This window comes from Rhinatrema bivittatum, chromosome 16 (assembly GCF_901001135.1).
Source record: "Rhinatrema bivittatum chromosome 16, aRhiBiv1.1, whole genome shotgun sequence".
Lineage (NCBI taxonomy): Eukaryota > Metazoa > Chordata > Amphibia > Gymnophiona > Rhinatrematidae > Rhinatrema > Rhinatrema bivittatum.
This window is the reverse complement of record NC_042630.1, coordinates 8,732,154-8,759,999: the sequence shown is the minus strand read 5'-3', so window position 1 is coordinate 8,759,999 and position 27,846 is coordinate 8,732,154. Positions and strand designations below refer to the sequence as shown.

Here is a 27,846-nt window from a genome sequence, read left to right as displayed (position 1 = left end):
CAGACCCGGGAATAATCACCACCTCCTCCTCCCGCTCCCTACCTTCCAGGTGCTGTACAGTCTCTTCACGCGCCGGTAATAGGCCTCTTTATCCAGAGTCACCGCCATGCTGCTGCACCGGGGGGGAGAGGCCCCGGCGGCCTCCGAGGCTCCACCAGGCCCAGGCCGGAGTTCCCCCTTCCCCCTCCTCTTTTGTCCTCTAACAACTGACCCTCGCGCTCCAAAGGGCAAAAAGAAAAATAAGAGCAAAAAGCAGTAATAAAAGGCCGCTCACGCCACCTCTCGTTCCAGCGCGGGCCCCCAGGTCGCCTCGCGCCCGCTCACCTAGCGCGCAAGCGCAGTGACGGTAAGGGGGAGGGCAGGAGCGACGCCGTCCTTACTAATGTTGCGCGCACAGCTTCCCCCCTCCCTCTAAGTCTCTGTTGAGCGCCAGATCTTCTCCGTTGCTCTTTCTCCCTTCCCCGACCCGGTCGGTGCGTGTGTTCACTTCTTCCCGCCGAGCCAAGCCGCGCGCTCACCACAATTGTAAAGCTGTTGCGGGCATCAGAGCGCTTGCGCAGTAAATGAGGTGCGGGGGGGGCACGCAGGCGCCCGTGGCCCACGTACGCTCGCGCCGACTTCCCCCTTCCTGGCCTTCACGTCACCTCGTGCTCGGGTCTACCTGCCAATCGCCACCTCGTATCTTCAGCCCGCGCAAAACCCGGCGGCTCCTCCCATAGGTGCCCGGACCTCTCCCTCTCGCGCCGAGGGTTGTCGCGTGGGCAGGGGATGTTTTTAAAATCGCAACGCGCGAAAGCCCATGACTCCCATCCATTTTCTTTTATATAGAGCAACTAATCAGCTCAAGAGGGAAAAAAAAAAGACAGGAAGGAAGGAAGCGGGAAGTGCAGCTGCCGCTCGATGCAGTAGGGAGCTTTTTCATTCATTGGCTTTGCATTGTGGGAGTTGTAGTGTACGGTCAGAGCAAGGCCCACAAGCCCAGGCTGAGAGTGGGCTGGTGCCCCTCTCCCGGGCATTTTTCTGTACGGTCTGAAATAGGCCACAAGCCCAGGCTGAGAGTGGGCTGGTGCCCCTCTCCCGGGCATTTTCTGTACGGTCTGAAATAGGCCACAAGCCCAGGCTGAGAGTGGGCTGGTGCCCCTCTCCCGGGCATTTTTCTGTACGGTCTGAAATAGGCCACAAGCCCAGGCTGAGAGTGGGCTGGTGCCCCTCTCCCGGGCATTTTTCTGTACGGTCTGAAATAGGCACAAGCCCAGGCTGGTCACAACTCTGTGACTCTTGTTCAGGCCTTCTTTTTTTCTGTGCTCCCTGCGGGATGCAGGGCACAGCTGAATTTGTTACATAGTGTGTCCTGCGAGCTGCAGGGCACAGTTGTTTGTCTCTATCTATCAACGGGAGAGTGGGTTGGAGCCCCTCTCCCGGGCAACTTTCGTACGGTCTGAAATAGGCACAAGCCCAGGCTGGGACGGATCCGTAATCGTGCCTTCAGCTCCGGCCTTTTCTCCCAACCGAAGCGATTGGCCATTGCCACGTCCGCATAGCGCTAGCCCGTAAAGCCCTGGGTCTTTCGCCTTAGGTACGACCTCTGACCCCCTACAGCTTTTCTTGATGGTAGGGATTTATGCTGTGTGAAAGGAGCGTTATCTAGCTCTAGGGCTGGAGCTAGTGCTGAATAATCCCAGCATGCATCAAAATTGGGACTCTTAGAAATCCAAAAGATTTGTCATACTAGGTAAGATCCAAGCTCCATCAAGGTCAGTATCCTCTTTCCAACCGCTGCTAAGCCAGGTCTCAAGGACCGCGCAGGATCCCCACACCTAACATCGCCTGCTACTTAAGGCAGGGATAAGTAGTAGTTTTCTGCAACTCTCCTTTAATAAAGGTTTATGAACTTCTTTCCAGAACCTTGCCTAAACTTTTTTTTTTAAAAGCACACCTATGAGCTCCCTCTTTGAGCCACAGCACTCGGCCCCTGAGCTGCAGCGTTCCTGCTTTTTGGTTCTCTTCGCTGCCACATCCAAGATTGTAGACACCCCAAACCATTTGTTATTGGAAAAGTGCAGCAATGGGGATGATCCTAAGCTAATAAACTGCTGTTAAACATCATAGCTGAAACTTTAAGAAAATACAAGGAAAAAAAAATCTTAATTTTAGCATGGCCCGGGGGGGGGGGGGAGGGCGGAGCAGCTTCATTCACGTAAGGCAAAGGACAAAAATACCCCATTTTTAACAGTTTCGCTAAGTGCAGGGCCCCATCACTCAAGGTGAAATAAACACTTGATAAAAAGCTAATAAGGATTCACAGCTTTTTTTTAAACTTAAGAAATTACAGAAAAGGGGGATGTCTAGGGTGAGAAAATAAACTGCTCTACGTTGCACCTTGCTCACAAACTAGTGTCAGAATTCCAGGGGTAAAAGGGATATCTTATCTAAACCGAGAGTCAACTGAGCACCTGGAACCAGCTTTGTGACTTTCGGTGGCAGACAGGCGATCAAGATAAAATAAATAGTATGCAAAAGAGCAGGAGCTTATAAAGGCCTTATAAAGGACTAGCTCCATTGTACCACACACACCTATTTTCAGGAAGGTTCACTTAAACTGCAGCCATTATTCCTAGCCTAAAAAAAAATATAGTTTTAGCTGTAACATATCAAAATCCCCCAATTGGTCATTCTAAATAGGGTCAAAATAAGCTCAAATAAAAAAAAATAATTACAAAAATCATCCATGCTGAAACTGTTCATAACAGAACTTTAATAGCCACTGTTGCTTTCTGTAAAGCTAGTGTTATCTGCTTAGCCCTTTAGAGAATTCAGCTCCTTGCATCTTTATACTTGTATTTAATTTCTGTTGTCAAGTGCATTTCGATGGAAAGGGGGTTGTATATTTTTTTGGATTATTAATCGGCCCTGCATCGTAAAATCTTCATTCTCCTCATTGATGCAGGTTGTATGTATACTTTTCAGATAATGCATATTGTGCTGCTGTCAATCAATTCCCCTCCCTATCATTTGTCCAGTTTCTTAACCCAAGCAATAAATTAGGAAAAGGAGCTTGCAAACAGTCTCGCTGTATCGTCCCTGCCACCTTTCTTGGAGCAGTATTGGGGAATATTTTTACAATTGGTCCCTGTACAGAAGGTTGAACTGCACCTGTACAAATACATTTTCCCTCCCTCTGCAGCTAATAAAGCTCTTGGTAAAAGCTTTAAGCTACTACATAGTGAGAGGCTTAAAGCTAACAACCTGCCTGCCACCCAAGATTATGAGAAAAAAATATGGCCATTGATCTCAGGAAAATAATAAGCAGGGCTCTCATACCAGACACATCTAGTGGAAATGCCTCAAGGCACTGGAGGGAAGCCACATTACATTCTCCGGCAACAATTCTGGCTCCTGCTCTTCCCCCAGCTTTACTGGCACCTGAAAAGCCAGAGAGGAAGCGACAGACCAGCTCCACAGGAAAAGGGCTGTCCCCACCGAACACTGTCTCGGCTCAGTGACAGTCGTTGATAAAAGGATATACATTAGAACAGTGACCATCTGTTACTCTCTTTACACCAGTTCGCTCTCTTTTCTGCTTTACTACATCTTCTCCCCAGCCTACAGCTATGGAAGTCAAACTATGAAAAGCAATTTTATGACTTTTGTTCTTTTGCTCCACCCTTACAAAAAAAAAAAAAAAAAAAGTTTAACAACTTCCAGACTTTGGCATGAAAACATATTGGAAGCAAAAATAAATTCAAGATGGCAGGGGACAAACAGAACAGCTTCAGGTGCAAGGAAACAAAAGCTAAAGCTGGGGGTTGGATGGACCCTGTGCTATGGCAGCAGGAAGGGAAAATAGGTACAGATGGGCCTTACATGGATCCTTTAATCTCTCCCCACCTGATGCCAATGACAGTTTGGGGAGGAGAGAGAATATGACACACCCCCCCCCCCCCCAGGATGGGTACATGGAAATTAAAAAAAAAGTTACTACATTTACAGAATACGATTGGCCTAGCCTGACAGTCCCAAAAATATAACGACATATATAAACTGATCTGTTCCCAAATGAAGTCTATAAACCTTTCAAGACTGCAACCAGAATCGCAACCAGACAGAATGGAGGAGGCAATCGGCTTCCACTAAGAGTGTTTTGCAAAGAGATGCGCGGTGACCTCTCTCTCTTCCCTGCGCACCCCACACCCGAGAGGGGCACTCAGACTGCTCTCCTTGGGACAACACAACACGTCTGCAACTGGCTTCTCCATGCCCGCAGCAGACGCCTGCCCCTATTGCACATTTGATCACAAGATAGCGGCTGTGGCTGACAAGAGTTCCTACCACACTGGAAACTATTCCCTCTTTATGCACAACCAGGATAAAAAAAAAAAAAAGGAAAAAAAAAATCAAAGAATTTGTTTTATTATTTTTTTTTTGTCTTTTTTTTGTAATGTTGATGTCTGAGAATAAAAGTGACTTTTATTCTGTCGCCTTTTTTTCCTTGCCCTCCACAAGTTCTCGTTCTCTCTCTCTGTAAAAATGTCTGTTTTTCCAAGTCCCTCAGCGTGGAGCAGAGGTAGAGGGAAGGGCAGGAGAGGGCTGATAGAAAAGACACAGAAGTGGAATGCCATCCTCTCTCCCGCAACTGCTCCTCTTATTACTATTATTTTCAACCCCCTCCTGCAACTGCTCGATTCCTTCCCCATCAGTCTTCCTCATCGTCGTCTTCCTCGCTGGAATCAGAGTTTGCAGGCATCATGGGATCATGAAGCAGGGAGAACTTGTAGCTCTGGGACAGTTCATCTGGCTCCTCTTGTGGCTCCCCTCTGGTGGTGGTGGCACAGGGCAGGGGGTAGCCCAGGCCGCGGAGTCCCGGTGAGTGAAGCAGGAGTGGCCGTGGAAAGGGTGGGGGGGCCACGACTCTTGCCGAGGGCAGCGGACCGCGCCGGAAGCCGTGCAGGGGAGTCGCTGCATGGGGCCCTGCTGCCAGCATGGTGCCTGGGGCTAGCGTCCTGGGGGGATCCTGTGAGGGGGGCCGCTTGCTACGATTCTTACTGGAGACAGTCAGTGCAGGGTCCTGGTGGGAGTGTGACAAGGAGGCCTCAGGGCAGCGACTCTGCTGGAAAGAGAAGAGAGGGAGAAGGAGAAAAAAAATTACTACATTTTGAGTAGTGGGATCCCCAACAAAGCAAAAACAGGCTGGGTTCTGCTGTGAAGGGAGTGTGGGGTCTGCCGTGACCCCAGCTACGGCCCCCCTTCTGCCCCTCTGAACAACAAATCCAGTCAAGCTCTTTGCCTTTGAGAGGCACAGGGCAGAGCTGTGCTTCACTCCCGGTCCTAGGAAGGTTTGCAGTACAAATCTCTGCTGCCTTTCATAATCGCTCCTCTTTCTGTCGTACTTCCCCCTCCACACCCCAAGCTCATAGCAAGGGCAATGTGGTGCAGAACTCTTGCACTGCCCGAAATGCAGACGGGGGGGAGAATATCTGGTTTTCCAATTCTTGGGTAAGCAAGGAGGTGGTCGACTCACCTTCTTGCTGTTCTTCTCGCCCCCTGCCTGCATGCGCTCCAGTCCGGAGAAGCCACCCTGAGACGTTTTGCTGGGTTTCTTACATCGATGCTGCTTCTGCTTTTGACGCTTTTCCATATACTGAGAAGCAAAACAAAAAAACACAACATCAAAAATTCTACACAACCTCAGCAGGAAGAATAACCTGACAGTGCCAGTCCCCAGCTGTGATCAGCGCACAACGGACCGCACACATTTCTCAGATGTGGCAGGACTATCATGTTCTCTAGTTTGTCTCTGCATTACAGGCTGCAACTGCCAAACTAGAACCAAGCTCCTCTTTCCATGTAACAAAAGCAGAAACCAGCAGCCATCACCACAGAACCTGCAACAGGGATGGGGGGCTGAAACCACTCTACCTGGCAGGAAATATGAAACGTTTGTTTCCTGAACCTACACAGTTCAGTCCAGACAAGTGAGATTATGCATCTCTACCAGCAGATGGAGGCAGAGAACAAAACTTTGAGGCGCTGCCTCATAACAGAGAGTATCACCTGCAGTCCCCTCAGTATTGACCCATACCCAAGCCAAGATGTAACCCCAAAACCCCTTTCTCAGGCTAACAGGGAAAACTATAGGGTGGGAAAACTATAGGGAGGGAAACCCCCCCCCCCCCCCCCCCCCCCCAAAAAAAAACTGGAGCCCAAAACACTCCCAAAAACTAAATCTGAAAAACCCAAAGCACGATCAACAACTGCCCAAATATCCTGAAAAGTAATCCACCTTGAACCACCAGCTGACAAGAAACAGTCTTTCGGAAGTGACGGGATGGGCCTCTGGACTTATCTGTGGTATTACGGGAATGAAAATTTGCAGGTAAGAACCAATTTTCCTTTCCTGAACATACCCAGATCAGTCCAGACAAGTGGGATGTACCCAAACCCCCCTAGACTGGGTGGGAACCTGAAAGACCTGTACACAGAACACTCTAACCAAAGAACGCATCTTCCTGCTCCCTCACGCCATGCGTGAAAGTATGCAACGAGGACCACACCGCAGCCCTACAAATCTGAGGCGACAGCAACTGACATTCTGCCCAGGAAGTGGCAAGCAATCTTGTGGAGTGTTCCCTCGGCCCCGCTGGAACTTGACGGCCCTTACAAATATAGGCCATGCAAATAGCTGCTTTCAACCAACGGGAAATTGTAGCCTTAGAGGCCTTCTCTCCCTTCTTCCTGCCCCCATACAGGACAAAAAGGTGATCAGAGAGCTGGAACTATTTGACAGCTCCAGATAACGCAACAGGGTTCTCCTCACATCCAAAATATGCAGATCCCTGCCCCTAGGGGATTCCTTAGACCACTCCGGAAAAGCCAGAAGGTCTACCGATTGATTAACATGAAAGGACACCACCTTAGACCAAAAAGAAGGGACAGTCCGCGTGATCTAGTTGATCTAGACAGTATAGACAGGATAATAATAAATAACACCTGAAACGTTTTTTTAGTCAGGACAGACAGGACCGCAGGTTATGCCTCTCAATCTGCTGGAGTCAGAGGAAATACTGAAGGACGGCAGGTGGCACACCAGTATATCTAGGGGGTGCTTTCAGTTTTCTCTCTGACTCCATCTGCTGGAGGGGAGGCATAACCCAGCAGTCTGGACTGATCCTGGTACGTACAGGGAACAACCAATTTTCCTTTCTGCTTCATGGCACAGACTTGCCTAAAATATTTTTCCTGCCACATTTATAACAAGTGACAGGCCACATTGCTGGGCAGAAGAAAATTATCCAGATAGTATGCCTTGCCCTCTTGAAGCAACCAGAAATCAAATTCCATTGTTTTTAAGAGTTAAGGTTGGAAGGTATCTGTAGCTCTATGAGGGGAAGGTGTGACTCGTTCTCATACATGGCTGGAGAAGCACCAGCACGTCCCCTGAATTTTTAGGTTTGGGGCATTGAGGACAAAGGAGTGAACACAGAGTATGACTCACCGCTAGGAACCGGGGGTCTACAGCAAAGTGCAAGTGGGTCCGTAGCCAAGCATGAAGTTCCCTGCGGCGGGGTGCTTCCTCCCCCACTAGCACAGTCCCATCCAGCTGGTTCATCACAGGGATGCGAGCGTCCAGATCCAGCTCTGAGAGAAGGGGCTCATCTGGGATCTCCACTTCCACCTGAGAATAGTAAGACACAAAGGGTTTGAAGAAGAGATCAACTCTTAGGCTCCCAGAGAAGACAGACCACTTATTACAACCCAACAGTTCAGAGATTTTTAAAGTCACTGTGCTCATCCTTCTGTATCTTTAGAGGACCCCCAGTCCATCGCCCTCTACCTAACTAGGCCTGGAATACAGAGTTGCCTTAAAATGTTTCATCTTCAGTGCCCCTGTCCCCTCACCTCTGGAGCTTTCTTCTGACCCCCTTTTTTCTTATGGAAAAGAAGGTGCCCGTCTGGTAGCGCCCCTCCATTCACCAGCAGCCTCTGCTTCTGAAAGGTCAGTTTTAGCCCTTCTTCCTAAAAATATAAAAGATGAAATTTAGTCTTACCTGCTAATTTCCTTTCCTTGAGTCCTGCCAGACCACTTCAGACGAGTAGATTATACTCCCCCTATCAGCAGATGCAGTAAGACGCAATTGATATGATGATAGAAATGACGGCAAAAGAAGACCAAACGGCCCATTCAGTCTGCCCAGCAAGCTTCACACTTATTTTTCTCAAACTTATGTTACTCTGACCTCTGAGGTCAGGGCCCTTCTTGGTAACTTTTCGGTTCTAATTTCCTTCCACCCCCGCCATTGATGTAGAGAGCAGTGCTGGAGCTGCATCAAAGTGAAGTATCAAGCCTAATTGGTTAGGGGTAGTAACCGCCGCAATAAGCAAGCTACTCCCATGCTTGTTTACCCAGCCTGTGCAATTTAGTCCTTGTTGGTTGTTGTCTGAATATAAATCCTATTTTCTTCATTCCCCCTATAGGATCCTGTGCTTATCTCAACCTGCCAGTGTTTGTGGCAAGTACAGGAAAATAAAAAGTGGGGGATGGAAAAGGAGAACCATGTCGGCACAAGGCGTGAGGTGTTTGTGGAGGTACTGGTGGCTACTGCCACACTTGTTCCGTGGAGACAAGGAATGCCACAGTCCTTTCATGAACTTGGATACCAAAGGGTGGAGGAAGATCAGAGCTCCGGCTGTGATCTGTCTCTCAAGAGCAGTCATGGTGAGTGCCCTGGCCCCTACCCCCAAGAACAAGCGTGGCAATGGCCACCAGTGGCTGCATTAACACATGGCACAGGCCGCAGGGTCCATAAATTCTGTACCTGGTGCAGACATGGCTTTCCTTTTCTCCATTTTTGCCTGTGTGCCGGAAATACTGACAGGCCGAGGCAAGCACGGGATGCTATATAGGGTGATATCAGCAAACTAGTTGCTCTGTCTCCATATGCAGGTAAGGGAGTATAAGTAACTTGTCTGGACTGGTCCGATAAGGAATTAAGGGTTTTAATCTAAAGCTCTATATCTGAGGCAGCAGTGCAGAAAAATGCCCAAGACCATCTTGCAAGTCTCGAATAGTGCTAGCTGCTCTTTAGTACACAACACTCGGGATGTGATTTTTATACCAATTCTAAAGGATCCAAAAGTATAAGAAAGGAAAATTGGTTCTTACCAGCTAATTTTTGTTCCTGTAATAGCACAGATCAGTCCAGACTCCTGGGTTTTGCCTCCCTGCCAGCAGATTCCACAAGAGTTCACCGTAGGGGTGGCTGGAGGTGCTTCACCCCTTTCAGAAAATGGGCCATGTCCAGATGAACGGACAGGTGGGTTCTGTTCACCTCACCCCTGAAACAGGAGAGAGCAGTTACTAGGGCCTTCAAGGAGTTAAGGGTCAAACCTTTATTCAAGCCGTCCTGCAAAAATTCCAGAATTAATGGGATTTTGGCCGCCCAAGGGGAGACACTGCGTTCCTCGCACCAGGCCTCAAATATTCTCCAGACCCGCACATACGCGAGGACTGTAGAGACTTCCGAGCGCGGAGTAAGATGGCAATTACTACCGCAGAACATCCTCACTTCATCAGGCGAGTCCTCTCAAGGGCCAGACTAAGACAGAATCGGATCCTCGTGAAGGATTGGTCCCTGCTGTAGCAGGTCCCTGTGCGGTGGGAAGTACAGGGGTGTCTCTACCAGGATTCTCTGCAGGTCCGCATACCACGGATGCCTGGGCCAATCTGGAGCTACTGGTAGGACTAATCCCCTGTGGTGCTCGATTCTGCGAATGACCCTGCCTAGCAGGGGTCACGGAGGGAAGGCATACAGCAACTCTTCTTCCGGCCAAGTCTGATCGAGAGCGTCTATCCCCAGGGACCACTGATCTCTTCTGCGTCTGAAGAATCAAGGTCACTGCTACTGCGTCAAATATCTGTTTAAGGTGGACTCCATCCGTTTATCATGCGCATCCTTTAAGGCCGCTCCTCCCTCCACTGGGATAGTTGTTTGCTTAGAGACGGCACAGACCAGCGCATCCACTTTAGGGAAATGCAAACTTTCTCTCAGTGCCTGATCCAGTGGGTTTAGAGCTTCTAACACTCGTCCCCCCTTTACAACTTGCTTCCGTGGCATCCCATTCCAGTCAATCAACTCCTGGATGGCTTCCAGTACTGGAAAGTAGCAAGAAGCTTTCCATACAAAAATCAGAATGGGATTCTTCTTTGGTTCCGTCACAGAGTCCACCCCAGAAACTCCCGGCATCTTCAGGGTCTGGTCAACAAGGACCGGCAATTTGTCTCTATGGAAAAACCTTAACATGGTCCGATTACGGTTCTAAACTAGGAATAATTTCCCCATCTCCCAAGGCATCTGTATCCTCCTCTTCGTCCATGTCCCTGCTAGGGATACCCATGGTCAGGCAGGGCATGCCTCGAAGTCTGCCAATAGGAATGGGAGAGGAAGGGTTCTGTCCTGACAGGCAAGTGAGGTAGCAGGGCTCGAAGGCCCTGGAAAAATTCCACCTACGAGAAAGGCAGCCAGGTCCATGCCTATCCCAGGAGGTACTGGGATAGGTACTACTGAATTTCCCTCTCCACTTCCCCAGGCCCGGGGCTACTCAGTTCTGTGGTACTTCCAGTTAATACTGTGACTGAATAGGAGGAAGCCAGGTTTATCGAAGTCCAGGGAGACCAACTCTCTCTGGGCTTCCTAATAGTGCTGACAAATTAGAATCCAAGTCAGACTGTGCAGCACAGAGAGAAAGGCACTTATATTTCTTGGCTGCTGGAGCCACTGGTGGTGGTATCCAGGTGTGCTGTTAGCTCGCGTTGAAAATTTTATGCACACAGATTTTGGGTGCCTAGCGGGATGCAGTGAGGCACCCCCCGCACAGCTCGTGCACCTGGCTTTACCTGTATTCTGCGCTTAGTAGGTTGTGCGCGTATGTATGCGCGCGGTTATGCGCAGAGCCAACACACTGCACGTACCGACTCACAAAGACGCGTCAAGATAGCACTGCCGCGGCCTACCATGCGGTGTGCCGACCAAGCCTAAAGCGGGGCCTAGCCCATCAGGGGAGGCCGCTCAATCCGCTTGGAAGCCCGGTTCCCCTTTCCCCAACGGGATTGGGAACGACGCAGGTACAGTGCACCGAGCTAGGAGACTGGAGGAAGCCTTATCGAAACTCCTCCAAATGTCTCTGACTCGGGAGGTAAATCTTTTTTAAACTTACCTGGGCTCAGCGCTTACCGGCTAAGTACAGAGACAGTCTCCAGCTCCGGGAGGGAGTGGGCTTTGGCTGTCACTGCCTCGCTCGGCTTCCTGCACCCGCTGCCTTTCAGCTGCGTAAGCAGGAAAGTCCACCCCGGGAACCGGCTACCAGGCCAAGGCCCACCTCTGAGGGATCTCTGAAATCGCCTCAGGAATTATCAACTGGGGAGGACCTTTAGGTATCATCGCAGGAGAGTGGGGCTCAATTTTTTTCTCCAATTTAAAATGTAGAATTTCTCCTTCCAAAAAAGTACAGCAATCCCCATAGGGAGAGGTACATCCACCATCTGCTGGAGACGGAGAAATACTGAAGAGCTGAGGCCACTGTAGGGGTGTATCTAGGGTGAAATCTGACTCCTCCTCCATCTGCTGGTAGGACCAATGGATTATGCTCCCCTGAGTTCATCTGGCTACATGCTAGGAAATTCTCTGTTCATCTGCTGCAGGAGTTTGGACTGATCTGGTTACATACAGGGAAACTAGGCTTATACAGAGCCCTGAAAAAAACGTGACTAGGGAGTTACAGAGCAAAATCCCAAAGTATCTGTAAACAGAGAAAGAATTAATATTACACAAAACAGTCTGAGCTTGTTCATTGTGGCTCTGCAATAAATTAAATAAAAAATGATGTGCAACTCATGGAATAGAGCAGATTTAGCCTGGGAGTCAATACTACTAGGCTGGAGCGGATCTCTCTTGGGCTAGGGGTGGATTTATCAGCCTGTCTTTTGGCATTGGAAAGGTGCTGGTGGTGGGGGAGGGGGTTTCTGAAACCATAGACTCACATCTTTAATCTGGACAGTAAATTCCTTCTCATCCGTGCCCCGGCGTAGCTTGGTGAACTGTGAGGCGCTACCACTGTCCTCCTCCATGCTCCCCCCCCAGGAAGCAGGGGCGGGGGAGCCACTGAACTCAGTTGAATGGGCTCCCGGATGGGGTCCATGGGTGCCAGTCTCTGCAGCCCAGTTCTGCACGGGCCACTTTCCTGTCAGCACAGCCTGGGAGACGAGGTCTATGCGGTTAATCAGCACGCGATCCTGCAAAGGACGTGTTTAAGAAGACAGACAAAAAGTGGTAACAAGAGAGAGAAAGACAAAAACACTTAAATTCAGCAGCCATGTGACATTTAAATTAGCACTAATACTGACAAAGAAACAAGCCTGAGATCCAGTTATCTTTAAAGGAAAATTGGTTCTTACCTGCTAATTTTCATTCCTGGAACAGCAGAGATCAGTCCAGACGCATGGGTTTTTCATCCCTGTCAGCAGATGCAGACAGGGAAGAAAAGCTTTGCAGACACTGTGCCATCTGCAGTCCCTCAGTATGGCCTGCACCCAAGTCAAGATGAGATAAAAACAAAGTTGCTCTTTGCTCGATTCACTACCTAGTCCTGTGTCTGTAACCTCTGCATGACTCGAACCGAATGCTAACACCGTTCTTTTAGACTTTGTCCAAATAAGCCAGTCATCTAGATAAGGATGCACCAAGATGACTTCCTTCTGAAGCAGTGCAGCCACCCTCACCATCACCTTGGTGAATATACGAGGTGCTATCACTAGACCAAACGCTAGTGTGCAGATCTGAAAAAGCTCTCCCAGCACCATGAAGTGAAGACATTTCTGGTGCTCTGCCCTGATGGGAATATGTGGGGCTTGCTGGGCAGACTGGATGGGCCATTTGGTCTTCTTCTGCCGTCATTTCTATGTTTCTATGTAAATATGCTTCCATAAGATCCAGAGAAGCCAGGAATTCCCCTTTGTAGACCACCGCAATAACAGAGTAGAGGATCTCCATTTGGAAATGTGGAGCCACATTCACCTTCTTCAGACTGAGAATGGGCCGATGGGTACCCTCCTTCGGGACCATGAAATAGCTGGAATACCTTCCTTTGCCTCAGTCCTCTAAGGATATGAAGACTTATCACCTCCAAGTGTTATAACAGATCTAGCATGGAGCAAAATGCCTTTTTGTTTTATGCAGGAGGCGCAAGGGGATATGAAGGCTTTGTGGACTGGACAAACAAATCCTAAGATATAACCACTGGTCTGGTGTTACCTTGGTCTACTTTTCATAAAAAAGGGCCAGCTACTCTCCGATGATCTCTGGGGGGAAGAGTGGACCAGTTGCATTTCATTGTGCATTTACCTCCTCTAGCCCCCTAACCGGAGTTTTCCTTAGTGGGTCTACGCAAGCCACAAAAGGCCTGAGTCCTACCAGAGCCTTGTTTCTGGGAGGAGTAGAAGCCCCTACCTGGGTAATATCTCCTTGCTTCCCTGTACCGGGGTCTGCCTGGACAGCTTTTCTTGTTCCCTTTCGACTTGTCTTTGGGCAATTTATGCTCTTTCATCTCGCCTGAGTGTTTCACCAGCTGCTCCAGGTCTTCCCCAAACAAAGGTTTGCCTTTAAATGGAAGCTTGCCCAGCTGCAACTTGGACCAGACACCAGCTCTGAAGCTACTGTACACAGTGGCCCATATGCCCAACACCAAATCTTCTGACATCTTCTTGAGATGTATCTCCAACTTCCAGTCCTAAGTGTCTTTCAGAGCAGCTGACCCTGCCACTGGAATGGTGGTCTTCTTGGTGACTGCTGAGACAGAAGCATCCACCTTAGGAAGCTTCAGGAGCTCCAATGCATTCTCCAGCAGCGGATACAGCTTCGCCATCACTCTGTCAACCTTCAGACTCAACTTGTATCCCACTCCCTGTCAGTCAGCTTCTTAAGCTGTCAGATGGAAGGGAAAAGCTTTCGCCGGTTCCTGAAGACCTTCCATGATGGGGTCAACCTCCTCATGATCAGACTCTTTCTGCGTCTCCTTAATCCCAAGCTACTTTAAAAGTTGGGTAATCAGGGGAAATAATTTCTTCTTCCAGAAGAGCCTGACCACCTTGGGGGTCATCCTCCTCCACCACAGGAATCTCCTCTGTATCCAAGAGACCACTGTCTGCATTGTCCCCTGAAGGCTTCGATGATGGGTCCCCATCCCCTTTGGAGCAGTCAAAGTCCTCTGATGCACCCATGGCCTGCTGTTTCCAACTAGGAGTGCAGAGTTGTGCTTTTGATCTCCGCCCTCCGGGGTGGCAACTTTCCTAGACTTGCTATGCTGCGGAGGACTCTGAATGGGGACAATTCCCCGGTGCACTCTTCTTTGCCAGAAAAGCCTTGGGCATTAAAAGCACAAACTCAGAGGAAAAGACATCTGCAGGATAGAAGCCTCCTCAGAGATCCTCAGCTCCCTCTGAGCACTCCCAGGATCTGAGATAATGGAGGAGAAGCAGACCCCTTCCTCCAGTCTTTCCTACCCATCCCATAGGCCTGACACTAAGATGGTCACCGTTCCTGTGCTGCCGAGAAGAGTAGCTCTGCCTGCCTCAGCTAATCAGACCATTCTCCTGCTCCTACCCACAAGTTGTAGTGGAGCTGCCTTCCCCTCCTAAAGCACACCTACTACATTACCCAGATGTTTAGCAACGATTGCTTATGCCCACAGGATCAGTAGCATGTCCTGCGCTCTGCAGACTCTGCACACCTTGCTCACCCAGGCAGGACTTCCCCCTCCCTCGAGAGCCTCAGCATCCCCGCAATGAAGTTTGCAGCCAATCCCCAGCATGACCTACAGTAGCAGCTGATAACCCCCGTCTCTCTCCATGCAATCTTTTTTTTCTCTCTTAAAAAGAGAGGTTGCCCTTAAAAGTAACAGTAAAGAATAAAAGTAAATACTTTCCCGATGTCATTTCTCTACGCTTGTATCACCCCTAACCTCTAATCTGAAGCATCTCTGGCATCATGCTGCACTCAAAGAACATGGTTGACTTCCTGTAGCCCTGGACTTCCTTTATAGGTCCTCCAGCTGGGACTTCCTGTGGTGCTGGCTGATAACCTCACATGCTGCAGGCATGGGCCTAGCAGGATTGCCTGCCAGGTTGTGTCAACTGCGCCACAGCCAAGGGATCACTCTCCTTGACAACACAAACAAGGGAGAGTGAGGAAGGGTAATGTGGGGAAAAGAGGGACCCAGACCATTGGCTTTTTTTTTTTTTTTTTTTTTTAAATCAAAGCTTCAGACTGCAGCTTGTACACCTCTGCCATCTACTGGAGCCAGAGAAATACTGAGGGACTGCAGGCGGCACGCTATCTTAAGTAGCAGTGTCAGCAAAGCTTTTCTTCTCTGTCTCCACCTGCTGGTAGGAATGAAAATCCCATGCGTCTGGACTGATCTGGAATCTCCAAAAAAACAAATCCCTAACTTAGTACCACCGAGAGACACTAGGCTTTGCACCTCCACCATCTGCTGGAGACAGAAGAATACTGGCAGACACTAGGTGGCACCTCAGGGGTATAGGACAGAGTCCGCAAAGTCTTCTTCTGTCTCCATCTGCTGGTGGGGAGGCAAAACCCAGCTGTCCTGGACTGATCCGGGTACGTACAGGGAACAGGAAATAAAAACAGTATCATCTTTAGAGCACTGTCACCATCGTGTGAGCACAAAATGCACTGTAATTGGGAAGACATTTTATGCTTGGATTTGACGGGCTGCAATTTAACAAATAACATGCCATGCGCAGATTTAGTGAACCAACTGGCTGCTTTTCATGTAGGACAGCTGGTGACACAGTTTCCACACAGGGAGACAATTACATTGTTTTATAGCAAAACATGGCTTCTGCCACCCAGGCAACACAGATGATCTCAGCTGCCCCTCTCTTCCCCAAGTTGCCCACCCCAGGCTACCTTGGGCCACTCTGCCACCCGCTGCTGCTCTGGTAGGAGTTCAGAGGCTGCTTGCTCGCTGTCCTCATTGGGGAAGCCGTCCTGGGATGTGTTGAGGGATAGGGGACTCTCTTCATCAAACATGGTGGAGCGCGTCAAGCCGTCAACTGGGAAACACAAAACCGCAAAAGTAAGCAAGAGACAAAACATGTCTGACCAGTGCTTGTGAACAAACAGAACAGCAGCAGGGAAAGGGGGACCTGGGGTGACCAACACCCAAAGGAGAGCCTCGATTTTCTTTGCTTCTTCCCAGATTCACCTTGGGCCTTCTCATCTTCACTCTCGTCCGAGGAGCCAGCTGAGGAGGAGGAGGAGGAGGACGACGAAGGGGACAGTTTCCCCAAATCCAGCTCAGAGTCGGATTCCTCCCCGCAGCCTGCACTAGGTTCTTTCTTCACGGTAGCAGCGGGATTGACCGGTGGCCCCCAGCCCTGACCCACGACTTGTTCCGGTGCGGCCTGCAGCGCAGTGTACTGGTGATGCAACGGCAGTAGGGGTCCACGGGAGAGTTCGTGTGCCGCCCGGGCACTCAGGAAGGACAATGTTGGGTCCTGCATGACGCTACAGTCTAGGCGGGCCAGGCCGTGGCGGGCTGCACCCCGCAGCAGCTCCCCGTCGTGCCGCGGGCATTCCCACCACTCTGGTAACTCGGGTGCCGGAGGGCAGAGAGAGAGTCGCTCCAACAAGAGTGGGTGGCAGAGGACCTGCTCCCGCAGGCGCCGCAGTAACTCTAAACGGTATAATGCTCGGGAAGCCCGCTCCTCCGAGATTGGCTCAATGAACAGTGTGTGGTCCGGAAGCTCTGAAGGTGGGGGGAGAATTAGAAAAGAAAACAAGATAAGTCAAGGATGCGGTTCGGGAATCCTGGGCAACAACAGACAGATGGCAGGGCTGGGGTGGCTGAACTTCGGGAAGCTGATGGGGGAAGGCAGCTGTGCCAAGGTCTCCGTGCAGTTTCAACAGACCAGCAAACCTCCCTGACTCTGTCTAGTACTACAGTGGTGCTGGGTGCTGCCCTGCTGAAAACATGAGGCACACCAAACCACAGGTACAGGTGAGAGCACGTGCTTACACCCTAACCCCCTGCTATCAACTTAGGGCGATGCCATCTGCAGATCCACCAAACCATTAGTTAGAGTACTCAGCAGGGCTCAGCGTACCATCTCCAGCTGCTGGTGGCAGGCGGCACACCTGCCGGCACATGGCCACAAAGCCGTGGAAATACTTGGTCAGGCTTGCATCCATCTTCTTGTCCAGGCGGGCGAAAGTGCGAAAGCGATCCCAGTTGTACTGATGCGTGTCTGGATCGTAGACTATGCCAAACGTGGAGACCACTCGGTAGAAATCCGACTGCTCACGCCGTGTCCATCTGCTCAGTTTTTTGGGGGGTCAGCACAAGAGAGAGAAGGAAGTGATTTTAGTTAAGGAAACTGAAACACTTGCGAAGCAGAAGTGAAAACATTTAAAAGAAGGAAAAAAAAACCCCCCAAAAAACTCTTCACTGCTCGGGAAGCTGGGGTGAGCCTGCCACTCTTCAACATGTAACGCACTCTGCGGGTAATTCAAGCTATCTTTGGTAGGGATATATAGCAGCGCATCACGGTTTAATTTGCAATCAAAAAGGTGAACTGGGCCACATCAACATTTTCCTGCCATTTTCAGTCAGCCCAGAGAGTTTCGGCTGAATGGATTTAGCATAGCACATGCATAACTTTCATAAGCTATTTTGTCTGATGTCCCAGTCACTCTCATACAAGGCAGGCTGGTAATGTAGCTTGGTGTGATCACAGACTAAATGCAGAGTTGGCTTTTAGGTGGTCTGGAATTATTTTTTCACAGTCCTCATTCATGTCCCTTTCCCTCCCTTCCACGCTCCTATGTCACCTCTGCTGCTTCTCCTGTCGGGCCATCTCCTTTAACTTGAACGCTGCTTCGCAGCGCCGCCGTCGCCGGTCTCCACGCTCTGCCGCCTCAATTTTCATCAGTTCCCGTTTGTAGGTGCGCTGGTAGGCCGTGATAAGGCGGCGGAGGCGGGCCGTCAACGCTGATCCTGGGGGCCAGAGAAGGCGGCCAGGCAATGGGGGCTGGACTGTGAAGGCAAGGAAAAAAAAAAAGTCAACATTCACATGCTGGATGATTAAGAGTGGAGGAGTAGAGCAGCGGGATACTGAACCAAGGAAACCAGGGTTCAAGTCCCATTGTCGCTCCTTGTGACCTTGAGCAAGTCACTTTACCCTCCGTTGCCTCAGGAACAAAAGGAGAATTGGTTCTTACCTGCTAATTTTCGTTCCTGTAGTACCACAGATCAGTCCAGATGGCTGCGTTTTGCCTTCCTGCCAGCAGATGGAGACAGAGAGAGTTTTCTCCATCTGCTGGAAGTGAGGCAAAACCCAGCCGTCTGGGTACGTACAAGGAACTTAGACTGAAAGCCCTCTGGGGATAGGGAAATACCTGCAGTACCTGAATATAATCTACTTTGAAGTGCCGAAAAGTCAAATGTTAATAAATAAGTCACAGAGAAAACGTCAATGGTAAAAATATCACCAGTTTAGGAGGACTACGTGACCAAGAAACAAATTGGATTTATACAGTGCAGCATCTTTTAGCTAAACTGAATCTTACAATGATATACCATGTTGTCAGGCCTTAGAAAGAGATACAGCCCGGGGTGAAGGCCTGGCAGCACATGTTTAGTTCTATGGCGTGTCCGTTGGCATAGCTGGGGAGTACAGAGGCATATGGAGATAGATAAAGTGACTCATCCAGGATCTCACACACACACACACACACACAGTCAGTGACAGAGCAGGACATTGGAAATGAGGTACAAGGACACATCTAGGCTCAAAACAGCAGTGACAGAGTCAGTGATTCAAATTAACATCCCAGTTCTGTGCTTTAACTGGGCTTGATGGAGCTTAGGTCTGACCCCCCTGGTGTAATCTGAATGCACTGCATGGATACTCTTACCTTCCTCATTGTCTACCACAGAGATCTCTTCATCCATCATGAGGGGGTCACCCTAGAACACAACAATGGAAAATAGCGAAATATCGAGCAATTTCTCAGGCAGCCAGCCTCACAACACTATAAATACAGAATTTCCTCAGTGAGGGCCAGGACACTAGAGGCCTTGTGAGCCCATCATGGTTATCTTGCCTCTCAAAGTTTAGAAGTCAGCTCTATTATACAGAAGATCTAAGGATTGGTGGGAAGATTGTGTGACTGATGATCTAGTTTTCTTCTTCTCTGGGAAAAGTAATCCCATTAAGATTCATGAAACATGAGGGGAGAGGGAGACTGCGGCGGGGAGGGAAGACGCACAGCAGATAACAGAGGCTTGGGCTTAAATACCAGAAGGATGCCAAACATGACACCTGACACCCCCCCCCCCCCAATAAAATACTTTATAAAAAGGAGCATTTCCAGGAGACCAAGCCACCTTAGGATTTTTCTGGATTCATTTGTGATGTGCTGTCATAGGAGGTCGATTTTAGGACAAGCACACGAGCAAGGATATGTCAGAATTATTAATCCTGCACGCACTTGTGGGCGTAGGTTTTAAAATGCACCAACCGCGCGTAATACGCTCCTAATTTTAAAGGTTACTCCAGCACAGCTAGCACACGTGCGGCTTCCAATTGCCAAGTAGTCCACCAGTTTGAGCAGTTAAGCCTTCGAGACCCATCTGGCTCTTCATCCTGCATGCTTCACCCTTTCCTACGAGCCCCTAAAACTTGAGCAGCAGGACACGTGCTGCAGGTCTCCTTTTAAAATTCAGAACTATGCGCGTAAGTCTTGACCCCCACACCCCTGTCGCCCATGCCCTGCCCCTTATTCCTCAGAATGAGTTCATTAGAGAGAGTGGGGCAGCCAAAGTCACCAGGGTCACGCTGATACAGTCATCAGCTCTCCCACAGCGGTGCACGCTGGGACTTGTAGTAAATGTTTGTAGAAGGGACAGGAGGGATGAGTACTGTACCCTACTGTTCATGCTCTCACCTCATCCTCCGGATACTTTGCCATTCCCTGTAACGGTTTATACTCTGGGTCCTCACAGTCCTTATCAAAGTCGACCCTAAAGAATAGAAAGGGATATATATATTTTTTTTAACCTTGTAGTTTTTCCGCCCTCTGTGGTTTTCCACAGGTATGCGCCTCTACCATCTGCTGGAGACTCGAGTGTGCCACCTGCAGTCCCCTCAGTATTTCTCTAGTTATGTAGCAGCGCCTCAAAGGTTTCTAGTTCTCTGCCTCCATCTGCTGGTAGGGTGGTAAAACCCCACTTGTCTGGACTGATCTGGGTAGGAAGAGGAACTTCACTTTCTCCGTGGACAAGCAGAATGCAAAGGGCCACAGAAGGGGAGACTCCCAAGCTGAGGGGCGGCCAGAGAAAACTGAAGGATGTGGTACCTGTGCAGCCTGTTAGAGGTAAAGAGAGAGAGGCTGGTGTGTTTGATCAAGCTCTGGAGTATCTTGTTCTTCACTGGAACCTCCATCTAGACAGTAACGTCTCATGAAAGAGTGAACGAGAGGACCACGTGCTGGCCCTAAAATCCTGCGGCACTGCTTGCTTCACTTGCGCTGCTGAAGTTGCTTTTATTGTAGCAGTAAGTGGAACTAAAACTTTAGAATAGCAGAAGGTTATGCATTGTGATAAGTAAGATGAGAGAGTCTTATTCACTGCCAGACCCTTCTGCTTTCTGTCGAATGAGACAAATAATTAAGATGTCTTTTTTAATATCCTTTGTTTTGTTAAAGGAGAAAAGCAACACTCTTCTATAGTACACAGTATGTAGGAAAATTGTTCTTCTGTTCATGAATGTGGTTTTGGAAAAAACAGTAGGCACCCTGATTGATTTAAATTAAATTGGGATATTACTTTTGGAAGGAATTTCGAATGAGGGACTGAGCCGTAAGACACATACTGTGTAAATCCTGGCTACTCTTCTTTTTTACCCTTTATTTTTGCAAAATTTAAAAGCAAAACCCAGGAGTCTGGACTGATCCGGTTACGTACAGGGAATAAAGGAAACAAAAACAAAAAAAAGAATGTGTCAGCAGCAATACCGAAGAGAGAGCTCAATCAATTCCCATCTGAATGCTTGGAACGGCTCGTGCATCGGCGGCAGCAGCGCGGGAACATCTGCGCATGCTCTGAAAGACCTTGGAGAACATTCGGAACTAGAAGACAGCATTTTTTTTTTTTATACTGCATGGGCACCATTGTCTACTTGCTTGTCCATGGAGAAAATGACCTCTACTAGAATTACTGAGCACAGCACAGCAGACATCCCCCCACCCATTTCCATGAAAGCCCCTTCCTCACGCCTCATTCCTTACAAGGCTAACAGCTGTCGCCAACTTCCCCTCTCCCCTGACCATATCACCAGAGGTAATTCTGCCCTCCGCCCAAGCTCAGGGAACCAGGTGCTCACAGCTGATGAAAGTTACTGCTCCTCTAACCCCAGGAGATATTCTTCCTGCCCAGCAGCTGGTGCTCAACAGTGACCCTCCTTCCCCCCGCCTCTGGGGATTCGCTCACCCCTCTCCTAGCTCAGGGAAGCTGTCCGTCACCCGGTGCTCAGCGGCGATGGCTTTCTCATCCGGACGCCCCACCTTCTCCAGGAAGCAGAGCGCGGCATCAGCTCGCATGGTGTTGTACTTCTCATAGCCTGCAGGGGAGAGAAGAGAAGGGGGTACAAGAGATCAGACCAAGGAAGGGAGTGTAGAGAAGCTGCTCAGTTCAGGAGACTGTGCAAACCCAATGGTAGAACAAAGATGCCAGCTTGAGGGCCCCCTGATGATCAATGTCTGGGATTTCGGTTTTGCAGGATTTACATACACAGGTGCAATGAATGCACCCCTTACCCTGATCTACTTAGGCTCAGAAGAGCAGAAAGGTTAAGCAGGAGAACCTTCATTTTGCAGAGGGGAAGAGGGGCCTAGTTGTTGGCGTCATTTCGTGATGCTCTCTGCGTGCACTCACCGTGTTTGAAGACACCAAAGAGAAGAGACTTGTCAGCCTCACTAGTCCACCAGTCCGTTGGTACCTCCAGCTGATCCACCTCAGGAAACCAAATATCTATGTCTCTGTGAGGAGGTTGAGAGAATGGGAAAAACCCACACAGCATAAGGGAAAGTTGAAGTAAGAAAAAACAAAACAAAACAAAAAAAAAAACCAAACACACTCCCCTCAGATTTTGAGCTATAATTTCAGATTATCATATCCAGAAGGCCACTGGCAGCCATCTCTGGGTTGGGCGGCCTGCCAGCTTGTTTCTGCACAGAACAGTTCTGGTTGCCTCATCTCAAAAAGACATAGCCATAACAGAAAAGGTACAGAGAAGGGCAACAAAATGATAAAAGGAAAGGAAAAGCTCCCTTACCTTGAAAGGCTCTCTAGTTTGGAAAAAAAGAGATGGCAGAGGGGATAGGACTGAAATTTATAGACCCATGGGTGTAAGAGGTAAAGAGGGAACATTATTTCTAGCAGCTCAAAAGAAAGAGGTTACAGCAGGGCATACAGCCTAGAGAGAAAGTGAATTCTTTTCCTGTTTTCCGCATTCCACCTTCAAAGTGGACTACATTCAGGTACTGAAGGTATTTCCCTGAACCCTAGAGGGCTTCCAATCTGATTTGTACCTAAAGCAAAGTTACAGGGAATCAGCGGGATTTGAACCCTGGCTTCCCTGGTTCGCATCCCGCAACTCTAAGTACTAAGTCACTCCTCTCTCTTTCCACGCTGCAGCGGCAAGAGGTCACCTAAAATCAGGAGCAGGACTTCAGGAGAGCATTTCTTCCAACGGAGGGCGGGGCGGGGTTTGTTTCTCAATTCTGATCCTAGTGGGCTGCAAAATGCCTTTAGTTTTCAGAGCAATCAAAACATTCAAGTGAAGCCAGTATATGCAGGCAATGTAATCCTGAAAGCTAGGCCCATTTGCAATCCTTGAGGGTCAAAGAAAGGGCTTTTAAAAAAAAAAGGGTTCTCGAACAGGCAACTTGGAAGAAAACTATGACGATAACATTACAATAGTCGGTATTGTTTCAGGTCTCTGATGAAAAATTAATAAACATGTTTAATACAAAAAGAAGAAAGGGTTCTCCTCCAGGCAGGATCTTCTGGGCCTAAACCATCCCAGAGATGTGAGAGTCTCTCTTTGCAGTTACAATTTCTTATTGTTAAACCTAAAATCTTTCCCGCTGCAATTTAAACCTGGTACTTTTTGTCTCGTCCCAGGAAGGGGTGCGGTGGGGGCATCCTGAAGAACTAAAATCACCGACCTCACCGTTACCTCGCCTCCCCCACCGTGTATCTCACCCATCGGCCTTCTCTTTTCCAGGTTAAGTGATAAAGCCCAAGGACATATTCAGTTTTAGGGACTCACACACCTGCCCTCTCATCTGGAGGTTTTAGAACCCCTTTTTTTTGTTTTTTATTTTAAAGTCCTTTCTTTGGCCCTGAAGGATTACAAATGGGCCAAAATCATGCTTATGCTTGCATTTTGTAACCCTTTTCGGTATTTGGGGTTTTTTTAAACGCAGAGAAGGAAAAGCATCATTCCCTGTACATACCCAGATCAGTCCAGACTCTTGGGTTTTGCATCCCTGCCAGCAGATTGAGACAGAGAAAGTTTCACCGACAGTGTACATAACCCAGTGTGGCACCTGCAGCTCCTCAGGATTAACCGGTATTTCTCTGTATATGGAGTTGGAAAAAGAAAAAAAGGAAAGAGATAGCAACCCCCTGGGAGGAAGGCTAGGTCCAGGTGGGACCCCACCCCCTGGTGTGAGACAGACAAGCTGGGGGATTGGTGACCCTTTAGTGCGCTGGGTCCTTAGCTCCATGGGGTGCAAATCTGGTGGTCCACGAGGCTGCTGAGGCACCGTGAAGCAGCTTGTTCCCTCTCGCAGCTCTGTGTTCCAGCCTAAACCAAGGAAGTATGCTTAATCTGGCTGTTGATGCTAAAGTTGTTAAACAAAAGACAAAAGGGCCAACTCCTCCCATCGGAACAAGCGGACTACTCTGGGAGCAAACTCCATCCACTGCTGTACCTGTGCTGGTACCTGGCAGGTCTGACCCCCCTTCCTCCGGCTCCTCAGCGCCCCCCAGCCGGGGCTGCGTCCTCCGAACAGGAGGAGCCGGAGTCCGTCTCCTGCGGTCTGCCCCGCACCGGGTACATCTGCCTTGGAGGACCGGAGGGCTCCGGAGTCCGTCACCTGCGGTCTGCCTGCACCGGGCACTTCCGCTTTGGCGGATCGTAGGGCTTTCCAGATCCTTTCCCAGCTTTCCTCCACTGCTGCCTTGATCTTATGCACTTCAGGAAATCCGAAGAAAAAGAGGAGGCCTCCGAAACAGAGAAGGCCCCTTCCGTCTAAACTGGAGAAGCAGCCCCCCCCCCCCCCCCGGGGAGGGCTTCCCGGGGGCTCGCTGCTGCGGGGAAGATCCGGAGGGAGACCTCCATTTTCTAAGGCCTTCTGCGCGGCTCGACTAACTGCACCTAAAATGGCCGCCGTTCCCGCGCTCAGCGGGAACGGTGCTCAGCGAGACGAAACAGCTATCCCCTGCCTGCTCATCACAAATCTTCTTTATCTAGATGAAAAGTTTCCAAAAACCAAACTTAAAGAAAAAAATTCCAAAAACCTGACTAACTACCAGAATCAGTGCAGGCAGAGGCTGTGACCGCACCTGCACCACCTACTAGAGACAGAGTAAGACTGAGGGGCTGTGACTGGCACAGGGGCATATATGGCTCCGCCCACAAGTTTTGCTCTGTCTCCACCTACTGGTGCGGAGTCACAACCCAGATGTCCTGGACTGATCCTGGTACGTACAGGGAACCACCAATTAAAAACAATTAAGCGCTTTTTTTTTTTTTTTTTTTAAACTTTATAAACGGCAACTTCCCTTAAGAAGGCTTCAGGCTCTGGCTGTAGGAGGGAAGAGAAGGAACTGGCCCCACCAGTTACCTCGTCCCTTAGCGGGTCCAGAATCTGGACAGACCTGGGGGTCCCCAACCCCTCCGCTTGTCCCCCCCCTCCACCCAAAAGGATGGCCCCACCAGGACCTACCAACCTTTGGGGAGGGTAACTTGTACCCTAGGTTTCTTTTTTTTTTGTCCCCCCAGACTGCTGGAGACAAAGGGACTGCAGGCGACGCACCAGGTTTACGTGGCAGCGTCAGCAAAAAACTCTCTCTGTCTCCATCTGCTGAAAAGGAGGCAAAGCCCAGGAGTCGGGACTGAACTGCGTACATACAGGGAAAGAGAATGTTCTAGTGTTAGAGCAAGAGACGCCAAAAACGATGCGGGTAACATGCGGGTAGAGAGAGAGAGAGAGCGCCCTCCTGCTGATGGATTCTGAAATTGTCAGAGTCCCGCTCTGAGCAGACTGGTAATCGCTGCCCGCAAAGAATTCGGAAATGGCAAAAGCAGACGCCAAAGGGAACGTGAAAGCATTGCCTGCGGCAGTCTCAGACCTGGCATCGGCTCCACTCAGCACGCGGGCAGCCTGGTCACCGATCACCTCCTGGCGCAGGTAGTACAGCATCCTCACGCGCAGCAGGACCCTGGGGGAGGGGCACAAAAGAGCAGGTCAGAGGAAGAGCTGGGAACACCAAAACTTCTCTGGGTTGCTTCACTGCTGCACTGAATGCCCTTGTCTGCCGCCATCCCGCCTCCAGTCAACCTGCTCACAGTGTCCCCAACTTCCCAGCCCCTCGTCTTGTCAAAAATCGGGGCAGCAGAACACGAAAAAAAAAAAAAAGTATGAAGGAGATCAGAAAAATGCTACCCCAGAACTGCCCTGGGGACAGAAAAGGACTTCATCATGGAAGCACCGTACCAGCCCCCCCCAACACGTCCTCTGATCATATCGGGAAGGGACCGGCCCTTCGTTACACTAATGCATATCATTCACACAGAAACGACAGGGAAAAAAAAAAAATCAGGGTCCATGGAGAAAGGTGCAGGATTAATAGCTGACGGACATTAGGAGCGGGGAGAAAACTGGGTGTGCAGCGTTCGAGATGGCGCTGATCACTAGGGGAATGGAAAGAGGGTCACGGGTTACGGCCGGGCGGCCTTACTTGTTACACTGGTGCTTGAGATGCTTCTTGTAGCTCTCGTCCTGAAAAAGCGTATCCGGGTTGTACTTCCGAATCCAGTCAGCTTTGTGCATGTCAAAGCTGCTCTGAGATTTCACCTTTTTCCCCTTTCGGCCCCGGGGCACCGGGATGGACAGACCTGGGAGGGAAGAAAAGGAGTCATAAAAGCAAGATACGAAGCCACTAGCGTGCTCTGGAGCTGGGGAGGGGCGACTGCCACACGGGGAGAGCACAAGGAGAGGGTTCCTCGTGGGATTCGGGAGCTCTTCGTCTTGCTCCCTCCGTAGGGTGTGGAGTAGTAAGGATTACCTATCGGGCTCAGTAGCTGCGTGGTCTCCTGGGGTGGTTCTGAAATCGTTTGCTCTCCTTTGGGGGTGGATGTTGTGGGGGGAAGCCTAGGAGAGCACGTTATCCATGTAGCTCTGGAGCTGCCTGATTTCCCGTGTGTGTGCGCGCGTGTTGGGAGATCGGGCGGGAGCGCCCCATAGAGAGCACGTTACCTGTGTGGTTCTGGAGCTGCCTGATTTCCCGTGTGTGTGTGCGCGTGTTGGGAGATCGGGCGGGAGCGCCCCGTAGAGAGCACGTTACCTGTGTGGTTCTGGAGCTGCCTGATTTCCCATGTGTGTGCGCGTGTTGGGAGATCGGGCGGGAGCGCCCCGTAGAGAGCACGTTACCTGTGTGGTTCTGGAGCTGCCTGATTTCCCGTGTGTGTGCGCGTGTTGGGAGATCGGGCGGGAGCGCCCCGTAGAGAGCACGTTACCTGTGTGGTTCTGGAGCTGCCTGATTTCCCGTGTGTGTGCGCGTGTTGGGAGATCGGGCGGGAGCGCCCCGTAGAGAGCACGTTACCTGTGTGGTTCTGGAGCTGCCTGATTTCCCGTGTGTGTGCGCGTGTTGGGAGATCGGGCGGGAGCGCCCCGTAGAGAGCACGTTACCTGTGTGGTTCTGGAGCTGCCTGATTTCCCGTGTGCGTGCGTGTGTTGGGAGATCGGGCGGGAGCGCCCCGTAGAGAGCACGTTACCTGTGTGGTTCTGGAGCTGCTTGGTCTTGCCATTCTCAGCAGGGGTGATCAGGTCCCAGATAAAGCTCTTGATTTTGTCGTCTCCACGGTAGTGCAGAAGGCAGTACACCAGGATGGCCCTGCAGATGGTCTCCACATCCCGCTCCGACATCCGGCGCTTGAAGCGTCCGTGGGAGAGGATGTCCTTCCAGCGGCCCCACCTGCAGAGACCGAAACACGCGTGCACGTTCTGGAAATTAATTCCTACTCACTAAGGTGGTAAGAAGTCCAGCAGACTTCGGAAGTCAATGCCTCAAAAAAACGCGGGACTCCCCCCCCCCCCCCTTTTTCGGGTCTTCGCCACGGGGGTGCTGCAGTACAGCGCACCCTCCCTTACCCGTACACCAGCAGGTGCTTCTCCACCCGAAAGCAGTCGGTGCGCCCGTATCCGTGGTGCCGCTCGTGTCGCCGGTGGCGCGGTCGCTCCTCGTCCTCGCTGTCCAGGTCGGAGAACTCCACCATGTCGTCGTCCCGCAGCGTGCTGAAGTGCCTGGTCTGCTTGCGCACACGAGGAGTGTCGATCACCAGGGTGTTCTGCAGAAAACACAAAACCTCCAAGGTGTGAGCGAAAACTCACCCGAAGATAAGCAGGTAAGCGGCTTTCTGAAAAGATTACACGCTGCGCTCATTATGGAGATCCGTCGAACGTCCAGGTCACGTTTTAC

The 27,846-nt window shown here is 50.2% G+C and overlaps 2 protein-coding genes across 4 annotated transcripts in view; both read right to left on the bottom strand.

The window, feature by feature from the left end:
• SUPT16H (SPT16 homolog, facilitates chromatin remodeling subunit) overlaps nucleotides 1-622 on the bottom strand; it is a 38,456-nt gene extending 37,834 nt beyond the window's left edge. The window contains exon 1 of the mRNA XM_029580182.1: nucleotides 43-622. Coding sequence (XP_029436042.1) covers nucleotides 43-108 — 66 coding nt within the window. The 5' untranslated portion in view covers nucleotides 109-622. The remainder of the gene's footprint in view (nucleotides 1-42) is intronic.
• A 3,755-nt stretch (nucleotides 623-4,377) lies between these two features.
• Nucleotides 4,378-27,846, bottom strand: part of CHD8 (chromodomain helicase DNA binding protein 8) — a 51,920-nt gene continuing 28,451 nt past the window's right edge. For 2 of the 3 annotated variants that reach the window (XM_029580136.1, XM_029580137.1), the window contains exons 21-37: nucleotides 27,519-27,715; nucleotides 27,143-27,342; nucleotides 26,107-26,263; nucleotides 25,498-25,587; nucleotides 22,009-22,112; nucleotides 21,565-21,694; nucleotides 20,022-20,097; nucleotides 18,990-19,041; nucleotides 17,904-18,108; nucleotides 17,180-17,388; nucleotides 16,279-16,821; nucleotides 15,981-16,126; nucleotides 12,035-12,286; nucleotides 7,897-8,013; nucleotides 7,493-7,672; nucleotides 5,519-5,638; nucleotides 4,378-5,107 (exon numbers count right to left, since the gene is read on the bottom strand). In XM_029580136.1, the coding sequence (XP_029435996.1) occupies nucleotides 4,694-5,107; nucleotides 5,519-5,638; nucleotides 7,493-7,672; nucleotides 7,897-8,013; nucleotides 12,035-12,286; nucleotides 15,981-16,126; nucleotides 16,279-16,821; nucleotides 17,180-17,388; nucleotides 17,904-18,108; nucleotides 18,990-19,041; nucleotides 20,022-20,097; nucleotides 21,565-21,694; nucleotides 22,009-22,112; nucleotides 25,498-25,587; nucleotides 26,107-26,263; nucleotides 27,143-27,342; nucleotides 27,519-27,715 (3,192 nt within the window). In that variant the 3' untranslated portion in view covers nucleotides 4,378-4,693. The remainder of the gene's footprint in view (nucleotides 5,108-5,518; nucleotides 5,639-7,492; nucleotides 7,673-7,896; nucleotides 8,014-12,034; nucleotides 12,287-15,980; nucleotides 16,127-16,278; nucleotides 16,822-17,179; nucleotides 17,389-17,903; nucleotides 18,109-18,989; nucleotides 19,042-20,021; nucleotides 20,098-21,564; nucleotides 21,695-22,008; nucleotides 22,113-25,497; nucleotides 25,588-26,106; nucleotides 26,264-27,142; nucleotides 27,343-27,518; nucleotides 27,716-27,846) is intronic. The other variant, XM_029580138.1, reaches the window with a different exon arrangement.